This window comes from Rhinolophus sinicus, linkage group LG07 (genome assembly GCF_036562045.2).
Source record: "Rhinolophus sinicus isolate RSC01 linkage group LG07, ASM3656204v1, whole genome shotgun sequence".
NCBI classification, from domain to species: Eukaryota; Metazoa; Chordata; class Mammalia; order Chiroptera; family Rhinolophidae; genus Rhinolophus; species Rhinolophus sinicus.
The window spans coordinates 12,183,691-12,195,848 of NC_133757.1; the positions used below are offsets into that span (position 1 = coordinate 12,183,691).

Below are 12,158 nucleotides of genomic sequence, written 5' to 3' on the forward strand. Positions count from 1 at the left end.
GTGGAGAGGGCTTCCTGGCCAAAGGGCATCTCTGACGCGTCCAATGAGAGGCTGCCCAGAGCCCTTTCTAAGTTGGAATAAAGTCCCTTGCCAACTACCATAACTTGCTTTTCAAATTTGCCACATAGAGCTGAGCTGTCAAGCCCTGTCAGCCTCTCTGCCGATGTTGATTGATGGCTGTCAGTGCTGAGGCAAGGTGGCTTCGTGAGGGGAGCTGGGATTGATCAGATGTGACCTAGACTTCCCTCAGGGGGTTGCTGCAGTTTGACATGATCAGAAAGGCTAAGGAAGTATCACATCTCTGCCCTGTAGCCTGCTTTCACCGAACCCGAACCCTGGAGAGACACCCCAAGCAGGATGCATGGAGGAAAATGACACATCACTCCACCTGTATTCCCTGAGGCTTTCCCACAGCCCTGTGGGTCTAGCTCAGAGGGCAGTGACTGCAGCCTCCGGTGACCCATGTGCTGGGCCAGGAGCTGCCAAGGAGCCAGATGAGCAACCATGATCAGGGTTCCACAAGGTGCGTGGGGAGGGGTTGTAGCCTCCCGAGTATCAGAATGAAGCTGAGTGGGGATTTGATGGAAACAGGCATTGATCTCTACTTGGCCACGGGGCCCTGCCGGCCCCAGGAAACAGGCATTAGGCGAGTCTCGAAGGCTTCTTGGACCTCACAGCAACAGGGGGCCATGGTTTGGCTGTCACCGAGAAGCACACCAATTAGCTGAGGCTTTCATCATCCCTCCAGGAGGGGACTCCGTGTTAAGGGGCTGAGAAACACCAAATGGGCAGAGCTTCGGTCATCTGCGCCTGGGACATATGAACCTGCTCCAGGGCCTTTGCTCCAGAGTGGATGCGTTCACCCCCAGACTGGGGGAGGACCCAAGCTGTCGGAAGGGTGTTCTGAGTCTCCACAGTCTGCTCTGGGGCAAATGCTGGTCCTTTGCTCCAGGAAGCCAGCACGCACAACCCAAAGTGGGGAAGAGCAAGGCCAGAAAACATCCCTGCAAAATGTATTTAATATAGACTCTGATTTGCTAACGGATGCTTTCCAGATGTGCTCTCCAGTAGGCTGCCAGAGAAGGGCTAAGGTAATTTTCTAAAAACAGAAAGAGAAAAATCTGTTTTGTGTCACTGTACCAGAAAATTACCATTCCAGTGCTCTTGCCATGTCGTCCCAGGTCTAATATTAGCAGCATGTTTTTCAAATTATTTTTATTCTGCATAAGAGATTAGCAGTATTAACAAACTTACTGATATTTAGTCATTTTAAATGTATGTCTTTTTCCCCTAAACCCCTGAGAACAAAAGTGGCTTTTCTTGAAATGCCTTTATATTATGGGGTCGTATGACTTAAGAGGTTTTAAGTCACACCACAGGACCCCTGGCTTCGGACTTCTTACATTTGTTTTGGTCTAAGTTGCTGCCTTCAGGTTACACAGATGTAGCCCGTTCAAAGTGTGTAATAAAAGAGGCATCAGAAGATAGACGAAGATGGACGTGTCTCCGTGTTCTGCGTGCTGTGTGTTTTTGCCACAAGGGCCAAACATTGGAATGGACTGGGGACCAGGGAGAAAAAGTGAAGGGATGGGAAGTAAACATTTATTTGGCAATGTGTATTCTGGGTTCTGGGTGAGACACTTTATATAATTGTCATTTCGGTCTCACAGTAGCCATTTAAAGTGACTTTAGACAGCATCGGCTCCCTTGTCCAGGTGACGAAACTGAGAGTCGCAGAAATGAAGTAACTTGCTAAGGTGTGAGAGCATAAAAGGTAGGGCTGGGCTCAGACCCAGGAGCGTGTCACTCCCAGGCCTGTCATTCTTTGCTTCCTCTAACTGATCCGTCGAGGAAGTGTTCAGAAACTACACGGCTGCAATTGAAAACCATGACTTTAAAGCCCTAACGTTCACCTTGGGTACCAAGGAAAACGCTAGTGATTTCTTACACAGCAGCTTAATGAACAACGTGATCCTGTTCCCAAGGTTCTCGGTTTCTCCTGGGTAGTCCAGTCTCGCAGTCCTGCATGGATACTGGTGCAGTCCCAGAGACCCATAGTAAAGGGAAGCCTAATTCATCGAGAGACCCCCTCCCTCTTATGCAGAGTTCTGTCGGCATCGTCTGGCCGATCCTGTGACCCTACATTGCATTCAGAGTGCTTGCTGAGGAAGGCTCTGAAGACAATCTGGCCAAATGGTGGCAGAGGGAGAGCAGTTATACACTTGATGACTTAAATAAAATCCCAGAAAAATTAAAGTCCAACAAACAGCCTCTGCACTTTCCCCTCCCAGGGCTATGACACGCACCAGGCACTTCCTCTTCCAGGGAGAGCCATCTTCCCCCACCCACCGTGTATGCAACTCAGGGCAGGACCTGTCTCTTTGGCCCTGAGCTTGTATGTGAGATGAGGGGATCGTCCAGAAAAATCTTGGTTTCTATACCCAAAGGAAATCAAGTACCTTGACACTGAAATCATGTGTAATGGCAGATGCAGTCATAGGTAAGAGTAATAATGCTTTGAAAACAAGTGTTGCTTTTGTTATTGTTTTTCCCCAAGTAGTTTCAAGTGTCCCGTAGACTGTATTTCTGAAGTGGGAGGGAAATCCAAGAGCTTAAGTAATTAAGCAACATATTTAAGGAATTCTAGTTAATTAGTGTCAGAGCCTGGGTCTCATTCAAGATCTCACAATTCTTCACCCAGGGCTCAATTCCACCAACACACAGCTTGTGTCCAAGTACGGGTTTGTCCTAGAAAAACATTTAAATCATTAGGATAATCCAGGATGAGTTAAACTGGGCATTTCTAGTGTGATTGTTACCTCTTTGCCATAACACTATTTTCCTAAAAGTGTTGCAGAAAAAGTAGGTAAATGATTTTTCCCCACTATCAAAAAACCATCTGCTGTTTGAGAAGATGCGCCTAGATTTTATCATTATAATCATTTTTCTATTTCCAGTTAGCAGCATGCTTCCTTTAATATGATATTTTCTGCATAAACCACTGTTTTCTCTTCCGCAGATTTCCTAAGGCCAACTTGGCATTTGTTGGCATTTTCCTCCTCTTTAATGGTGGGAAATTTTCTCCTTCAGAGGGAGATACGTTTTTACATCAGTGCCTATTCATTTCATTTTCATTTTCTCAGAAAAACAATCATGTTCATCACTTCTGTCGTCATGGAGATTTCATGTCTCCAAAAGAAATCCAATTGTGGATTATCTTTGTTAATCCCACACTGGATGTTAAGGCTTCCTTGTCTGGATCATTGCAGCCCAGGCAGGGAGGCCATTCAAACAGGTGACAGGCTGATTCTTAAGCCAGGGTGGGCAGCGGGGAGTGTGCAGAAGGGGCCGTCGTGGGATGCTGGGGCTGTGGGAATAGCAGGTGCTCGGGCTGTGGTGGGGACTGGACAGAAGAAGGCCTGGGGCTCTATCAGCCTACAGGACACTTGGCTCCACACTGGGCCGTGAACTCCGCACAGCCTCTCCCCAGCTCACCACCTTCCTTATAGACCTATCCTCCCTGTTTTTCCCCTCGTGACACCCCTGTGCACTGAGTGGTCGGCGCCTGGATTCTGCGCCCTCCCTTCTGCGGTCTTGACTTCTGTTCTAGTGATGCATCCCTGTCAGGGCATCCTCCTGGCTTCCTCCCCTTCTGGCCCTCAGTTCGTCCGTCTGGTTCACCGCTGGCTACAGTCTCCTGAGTAACCACTTCTCCCATCTGTGGCCAGTTTCCTGCTCTCCCCATTGTTGCTGGAACAGTAAGGGCACAGGGTAGGTTTTAAGTAAATCTTTGCTCAACAACTGAGAGACAAACCTAAGAGTCTTCCTAATATGCAAATCTGACTGTGTTGCTTCTCTGTTTAAAATCCTTCAGTGGCTCCCATTGCTTTCAGGATAAAATCCAGACTCATGCGTCATTCAAGGCTCTTTGCATCCTTACCAGTGCCATCTCCCATCATTCATCCTTTGCATCCTGTGGCCCTGCCAGCCCCAGTGAGTGATTGACTATTTTCTGGATGATACATGTGTGAAGTGTGGTGGCTGAGAATGACCTCCGACTCTGGGGTCAGATCGCATGTGGTCACCTTCCAGCTCTACCATAGAGTTCTGCCACGAGGAGGGAGATATGTCACCTCTCTTTGCCTCAGTTTCTTGATCTTTAAAATGGGACTCATAATATCACCTACTAAAGTGGTTGTGAGCATTAAACCTGTGAGTACATGGCAAGCACTTAGATCAGTGCCTGACACATACAAACACTCCATTATTGTTACCCTGGGGTTATTGTGAGTGTGGTTACTTTACATTTGCTGCCTCTTTCTGCCTGAAATACTTTCCTCCACCTTTACCTAATAGATGCTACACGTCCTCCAAATTGCAGTCCCAGTATCACGGCCTTTCCGCAACCAGCTTCTGCAGCTGTGTAGTGCTAAAAGCTGGAGCTGTGGGATTAGAATGTGTGGCTTTAAATCCTGCTCTTCCTCCTTACTATTTAACACCAGTCTAAATTTGGTAGGCTGTGGTTCCCTCATCTGTAAAATTAGGATAATAAAATAAAGGTCGCTATCGTGTTAGAGTTGTCAGGAAAAAATACAAAGTGTGTAAAAACATACGTAGCATATACTAAATACTTCAGTCATGTTAGGTATTATTTTGATTAGCAGCCTTTCTTAGCTTCTATCAAGAACTAACCACTGTGTTATTATAATCTTTCTACTTGTTTCTCTCAGCTTCTAGACTGGGAGTTGTTTGAGTTCAGGGACAGGGGACTTATTCATCATTAGATCACAAGTTCTTGACACTTCATTAACTCAATGGAATGGACTAAAATCCAGCTGCTTTGTCACTAGATGTAACCGATTGCACACATTGCTGTAAGAGAGTTCAGAGGCCTGCGCTGGTAAGAGAAGAAGATATTAGGAAGGAAGAACAGTCTTTGGGGGAGGCCCGTTTCCTTTCTTTGGAAGGTACTGAAGGCTGGAGGTTAATAGGTGCTCCACCATTTCATTTGGGCCAAAGGTGACTGGGAACGGGAGAGGACACCTGTCCAGGAAGGACTGGCACTGACCCCCAAGACATGATATATGCTTTATCTGTGGGACTGACCACATCAGATGGGTTCTTAAACAGAGTTGTGCTGATAAATATTTAACAACTAGTTCTTCAAGAGCAACACAAAGCACTGATTTGTAGTGTTTGCTGATTGCTGTGCCGTAAATACTCCCACCAGGGCCGCTTTCAAGCTGCCACTGTGATGTTCCCCAACTCACAAAACTCCTGAAAATTTACCAGTCAGCCCGTAATGAGCTGGCTCCAGCACACCACTGTATAAACTTCTTCTTCCTGCAGTTTTTCTCTCTGCAAAAATGTGACTCCTGCAATGTGACCATCTTGTCTCCGCATATAAATGTCACAAGGAGCTGGGTCAAGTGTGATGGGACCCTGGAAATGCTAGTGTTTTCGCAGTGTGACCTGTGCTCGCTGTGATTTTGAAACTCTCCTTCCCTCCACTGACTGCAATTGTCCGAGCGCCAGGATCTGTGCTGATGAGCCCTCTAAAGCCAGCCTGTCCAAGGTTCTGCTCAGAGCAGTGTTATCTAGTTTTATTCTCCCAATCAGGGTTATGCTCTCTGCAGCAGACTGACTCAATTAGCCTTTCATTCCAGAGTCCAATTGTGAGTCAATTCGGAGGTTGTTAAGCAAAATGAGTCTGGTGGCAGTCGCCTTGTGCCGAAGGACCGTAATCCACATCACGGGCTGTTCAGTTCATAGTCTCCTCGAGAGACCACGAGAAAACGGGAGACACGTAGACAGAGCGGCCTTTTGTCTGTGTCTGGGGGACAGGCGAGAGCGCAGGGCTGCCAGGTCAGAGAGCTGATCTGGTTGCTTGCAGAGCTGGAGCCTCAGCTGCCTGAACCACAGTTGGCGTTTGCAAAGTTAGAAGCCCAGTCCCGCTAGATCATTAACTTTCATGACCAGGAAGATACTTTTGAAATTAACACTCAATCCAAGCTGGATGCCGTTGGAGGCGGTTGAGTAAGCCTGAGCCACCTTTAGGGATTTCCTCTGAAAAATAAATCCTTTAATCAGGATACAGAAAATGGCCAGGTTTTATGTGCTTCAGTGTGTTCAATTAGAGTCAGAAAACACCAGCTAGGCTCAGACTGTGGGAGAGATCCAGGCGCACACACACGTGCATGCACACGTCTCCTATGGAGGATTTTGCCAAGCCACTTAGCGTCAGCACATGGCCCTGCCTGGAAAACCACATAAAGGGCCTATCTGAGGAGTGTCAGGTGCTGTGCAAAGAAAATAAAGCAGAGCTCCAGCACCTGCCCTGGGGACTCGCAATGATAGAACCAGGCACATGACAGACGGAACGCACAGATCGGCACCGATACGGAGGCTCAGACACACCTTGTTTACAAGGGTTCAAGGAGAGACCAGTCTCATGAGAACGCTGCGCAGCATTTGCAGTGGGCTGTGAACTTTGATGATTTCATCGGGCCTTTTAATCCCCTTCTAGTTGAAGTGGTGGGAAAGGGACACATAGGTGGTCCCTTCATGCTGTTTACAAACCGTTGTGATCATCACACACCCTACCTTGCTCTGTCTGCTGGTTTATATCATAAAATATGCTAAGTAAATACAGTTTATTGGGTGGAAAGACGTAAAAACAGCACTGGGTAGGTTGGTTGCCAACTCGGGGGAGCTAAAGAGAAGAAAGCTGAGACAACCGTGCATTGTCTCCCATAATTGCCAGATAATTTAAATTCTCTGGCAGTCCATTGTGTTCTTCACATAGAAACAGAGCTGTTGTCTGCTGAGATGACCTCAGAGGTGGCCCAGCTCTCAATCAGGATTTCTCCAACAATATCCTCTTCAGACTGAAAAATAGCCAGTTAGTCACAAAGAGGCGTCTTCCTCCCCAGACCAGCGTGTTTGCCGCCCCTGTCCACGTCTGGGTCTCTGTAACTTCACCACCTCCCAGGGCTTCCAGGTGGATTGTGTTGGACCTGGGGAGTTCTGAAAGCGTAGACAGATGCTGCATTTTGATCAGGGGACCCGCCAGGTACCACCTCCAATGGCAGGCCCACCACACTCAGTCAGAGACAATGAAACCATGGCCAAAGAGAGTGTTACCTTACCCCCTCTTGCCTTTCCCTTCAGTTCCAGACAGGCAAACTCCGCCCTATTGTCACTTGCCTGAAATAGATCAGTGCCCCCTAGGCTGGTGGATGAGAGATGACCTATAAGATAGACACACATATTTTTTCAGCTAGTAGGAATTACGGGAGCAGATGGGCTGTAGGATCCTATTTTGATGCCAGGAACATGTTTCTGTATAAAGTAAATATTTTCCCAGTGTGGATCTCCCGTGAGTGTGTAGAGAAGCAGATTTCCTAAAGATGCAAATAAGTCTAGGCAGAAATAAATATTGAATGGAAACTTCAAAGCACCTTGATTTCTCCCATTATAGGCCCTGAAGACCTCTCTGCAAACAAGCAGACACGTGGGTGAGGGCTGGGGAGGGTGGGGTGGGGTCGGCTGGGGGGTGGTATGAGACAGGATGCTAACATTTTAAGAGTTCACGTTTTCTACATTTTGGGGGTTGGAGGAAGGCATCTGAACAAAGGAATAAAGAAAAGTTGTGTCTGTCTAGAGGCTCAGGATATTTTAAAACACCCTCCCCCCTTTTCTTCCTATTGCAGATCTCGCCTTGCTGACTTTTTTACCAACTGCCAGCCAGAGTCCAGGTCTGTCAGCAGCTGCCTAAAGGAAAACTACGCAGACTGCCTCCTGGCCTACTCAGGGCTAATTGGTAAGATCAGGGAGAAGCAGGACGGGAGAAAAGGCAGGTTTACAAATCCAGACTCTTTCCGTGGTAGCCTGCCACTGCCTGTGAAAGTAACAATCTTCCAGTAACCCTCTGTGCTGGGGTTTTGATGTTAGGGCTTTAGGACTCGCCTGTGAGAAAAAGGAAAAAAAAAGATAATGGATGTGTAAAGGCGGGAAGCAGGGATTACTGAGAAGCAGGAAAACAGCAGGCAGAAGACCTGTGAAACCCCTCAGTTGGAGAACTGACCATGCAGAACAAAAGTACAACAGAAAGCCTGGTTATGGAAGAGGAGAGCAAGTCAGACCAAGTTAATTGAATTAGGGAACTTTGGAAAAAGGAAACATGGAAGTCTTATTCATTCTGGGAAACTCAAAAAGGCTGTTTCCCAGAAATGACTCTTTGGAAAGAAAAACCCTAACTGCTGGGGTCCTTCTCACCATTAATGTTCTTGGTAATCCAGCTCCTCATGGGCAGGGGGTGATTGCATCTACATTTTTTCCCCCTGAGAATAGACACAGCAGAAACAGTACTTGCTGCTTTTCAAGACCTGAGGCGTTTTAGAAGAACCAGGTGCTCAGCATTCAGGAGAACAGTGCAAGTAAAGAAAGTGCCATGAGTTGGAAGCGAGCCAGAGCTGAGACAAATGTGTGCCCATGGATAAGCAGGGCAGGCAGGAGGAAAGGACGGTGCTCCAGGTACCACGGACTGCTTAAGCCTTGGTGACAGAGCACCGTCAGGACCGAACGAGGAGTGAAGGCTGTGGCGGGATGAGGGAAATCACGCTTGTCAGAAGCGTGATGTCTCAGCCAGTGGGTGTGTTCCTGCCAGGATCAGACAGGTCACCAGCCACAAAGAACCTCTCACCAAGCATGACAGCACAGACGAAACTCTTTATCACCCGTGTCTTCAGCAAGAGCCACTGGGAAAATCAACCATGGTACTTAACGCAGGGATATTACAGGTATCTGCACCCCCATCCCGACTTTTTTGGAAAGGATCCTTGTGCTCTGTTGGGTAATGGCTTTCACCAGTGATGGACCATTTTTGTGGCTATGTCCAATGAGCGTATCTTCCTGAAGTCAGTATTCCAAATTGGCATTCACGTTCTCCTTTCCTTAAATAAGTCAGCCTCTAGTGGGGATTACTTATCGACTAGGAATTTCAGGTTTACGAAATAACAAGTAATTAAGGCATGCTCATTGTAAAAAAAAATAAAGATAAAAATAAAAATACGGAGAAGCCCAAAGGAGACAACATGAAGGAACTACAAGTCTACTCCCAGATGTAATTACCACGAACACCTTCGTCCACAGGCCCCCAGGCATACGGGCTCATTAAATCCTCCATGAGTGGCCAAGGCGCAGTGCTGCCAGGCATTTCTGGCTCGGCACACTGTTACATGCCTGAGGATGATGAAATCCTCATCGTTTAAGGGAATAATCTGCCAAGGCAATGCATTCTACCGACCAAAATTGACTTCTCGCTTCGGTCCGGAGCTCTCCCTCTGCACTGGTCGCTGGGTTCTAACTTCTTTCAGGACAAAGCTTGTTCCTACTTCTTCCATATGTCAGGGGCCCACTATGGGGCCAGGCCTGCTTGGTAGATACATTTTAACCTCTTTGTTCAGTGTTTGGGGTGCCTGTTCCTTTCTCACCCAAAATTAGGCGCTCCGTCTTTATTGTGGGTCAAAGTTCTCATCCCAAGGTGTAATGGCATATAATTTCATTCAAGTCAGTGAGGAATGTAGAGCAAAGAAGATATGCCCTTGACCCAGAAGAGCTTACAAAGAAATTTTTCTTTTTCTGTTTGTGAACCAAATATACCCTGTGGATCACTGACCACCTATTACTTCTTACTTTCACAAAATATATAAAAACAGAAGGCTTCTTGGCATGAGTAGGCATTGCCTGCTGTGAGCCACCCAGAAGAAGACATTTGGGTTGTATTAAGTATAAGCACATTGTTTGTTTGTGCCCGTGCACAACTCATCTGCAAAACCATGAATATGAGAAGACGTAGGCAACAGCGACCACCCGGTATTTCTTTGGGGACTTTTGAGGGCTATTGAGATAGTGGTCCAGGCACCATCAGCTTAGAGAATTTCCAATGTTTGTTTCCAATTCCTTCACAAACTGGGAGACTTTATTTCAATTAGTTAAGAGTCTGGGGAGCTGCGGCCTCATGATATACATTCAGGACGTGGGGTAACCCATAAGGATAGCGTCGAAGCTTCCGTGTGTTTCTTTGAAGAAGCCATTTGACTCTGAGGGGAGTGGATTCAAAGTCCTGAAAGGATTTTTAAGATGTGGAAAACGTATTCTGTCTGTTTATGAAGATTAGTGACATTTTCAAGAAAATGCAAGGGATTTGGCAACTCATGCATTCAGTTAATTGTCTCCTACTCCATGACACCCATGCCATTTGTGCAGAAAAAAGAAAAAAATGCCCTCAGTGCAGCTCAGGGAGTGCTGTTATAATTTTTAAAAGTAAATGTGTAAATTATTTTGTGTGCACAAGACAAATTGTCAAGAAAATGCACTGCTTAATGTAATTTCCCACTCAGCAAACATGGGGTTTGTGATTATACACAGTGCATCCACCATCCGAGGAACATTTGTTTCTTTTTCAGGCTGTAGAAAAGTTCCTGTCATCACGCAAGAATAAAACACCCTTTTACTCTTTTAGGTACAGTCATGACCCCCAACTACATAGATTCCAGTAGCCTCAGTGTGGCCCCGTGGTGTGACTGCAGCAACAGTGGGAACGACCTGGAAGAGTGCTTGAAGTTTTTGAATTTCTTCAAGGACAATTCGTGTCTCAGTGAGTTCATTTAAAACATAGGACACAAGCACGTATTTCTCTCTGAGCTCAAGCTGGACCTTTGTGTTTCTTATGTCTGTCTCCACCCCCGCAACCCCCACCTCTCTCTCATCCTTTGTTTCCTGGTCACTGATGGTGAATCCACACCATTTGGCCACACTGCATAATGTAGCATGGAACAGAGCAAGTGATGAACTGTGCGCTGCCAAGACCGAGAATCCAAAAGCCTGAGAGAGCAAGAGATTCAAATAACCGAGGGCACATTATGTGAGAGAGAACACTTCTACCCACAGATCAAATTTTGATCTTGGCAGCCAGCACAAAGTCTGTTCCAATGGTTCTTAAAACCTGGGCACAATATACCATGTGGGACACTCAGGCAAATTAGATGGGGGTAGGCCTCCGAGGGCTGTCTGAGAAAAATTAGAATGTTAACATCAATAGCCCCCTGGATGTTCTGGGTTGGCTCAGAGGAGAAGCACTTCTTGAGTGGAAGAAGCTGGCGTTGCAGCCAGCAGCCTGAGGATGGTTGGTTATCTCCGGAGAGGGAGATGAGCACTGGGGGGTCCGGGTGGAAATAGCATCGGTTATTATTGCAGTATCCTTTAGGCAATTGGAAAGCATGTTTCCCAAAGGGAGAGGGATGGAGAGAACTGTATGGGCATGAACAGCAACATTCATCACACGAACTTCAGAAGCACCGTGCCAGGTCTCCCTTCTGTCCACTGAGATGCGTGCGCTCAAGGTGACAACCCAGCTGAGATGCTTGAGTCCTTCACTCACATTTTGTGGCAGCCACCATGCATTTATTGGGTGCCGTCAACTCACTCTAGGGAGTGTAATTTATATGTTACACCTTTGCTGTAATCCGTACAAGAATACTAGGAGATGTAGCTGTTATTATCTTCATTTCACACTTGATAAAGTACTGATCTTCCCATAGACCATCCATGCCAAAGATTGGATCCAAAGGCTTTTGCAGCCCCTTGTCCCCTGTGGTTGTTTGATCATGCCCAATACTGAAGGGCCCGTTGGACAAGAATAGATACCTGAACGTCAGGGACCAGGTATGACTTCCTGGTGGCAGGTGTGGACCAAGTTTCTAGGAATCAAGGTTCAGCTAGCCTTCTAAGAGCCCTGTCCTCAAATGACAATTTCTCTATGAGGCACTGCTATATGATGGCTGATTTCTGAAGAATTAGCGAACAATTTACCACATGCACATATTACTTCTAAAACCTCCTCATGGTTTCCTTTGTTAAAAAGACACATCTAAGTGATTTGCTCACTGTGTACTTGAGCCATGTGGCTGTAACCAAATCATTAAAACTAAAACAAGCTTTTGGATTCTTAAGTGAAATTCAAACCCACAAAACTAGGCTCAAGTATGGAGACATTTGCCAAGATATTGGACATACTATGCAACTATACCTTGGGCTGATTGTTTGGTCTTGACTTAAAAAAAAAAAAAAAAAAAAAGTATGTCCTCTTTTTCACA

At 46.5% G+C, this 12,158-nt stretch overlaps 1 protein-coding gene across 2 annotated transcripts in view; it reads left to right on the forward strand.

Moving 5' to 3' along the window:
• GFRA1 (GDNF family receptor alpha 1) overlaps positions 1–12,158 on the forward strand; it is a 194,473-nt gene that overhangs the window by 153,516 nt on the left and 28,799 nt on the right. For both annotated transcript variants that reach the window (XM_019725238.2, XM_074338994.1), the window contains 2 exons: positions 7,713–7,822; positions 10,526–10,660. In XM_019725238.2, coding sequence (XP_019580797.2) covers positions 7,713–7,822; positions 10,526–10,660 — 245 coding nt within the window. The remainder of the gene's footprint in view (positions 1–7,712; positions 7,823–10,525; positions 10,661–12,158) is intronic.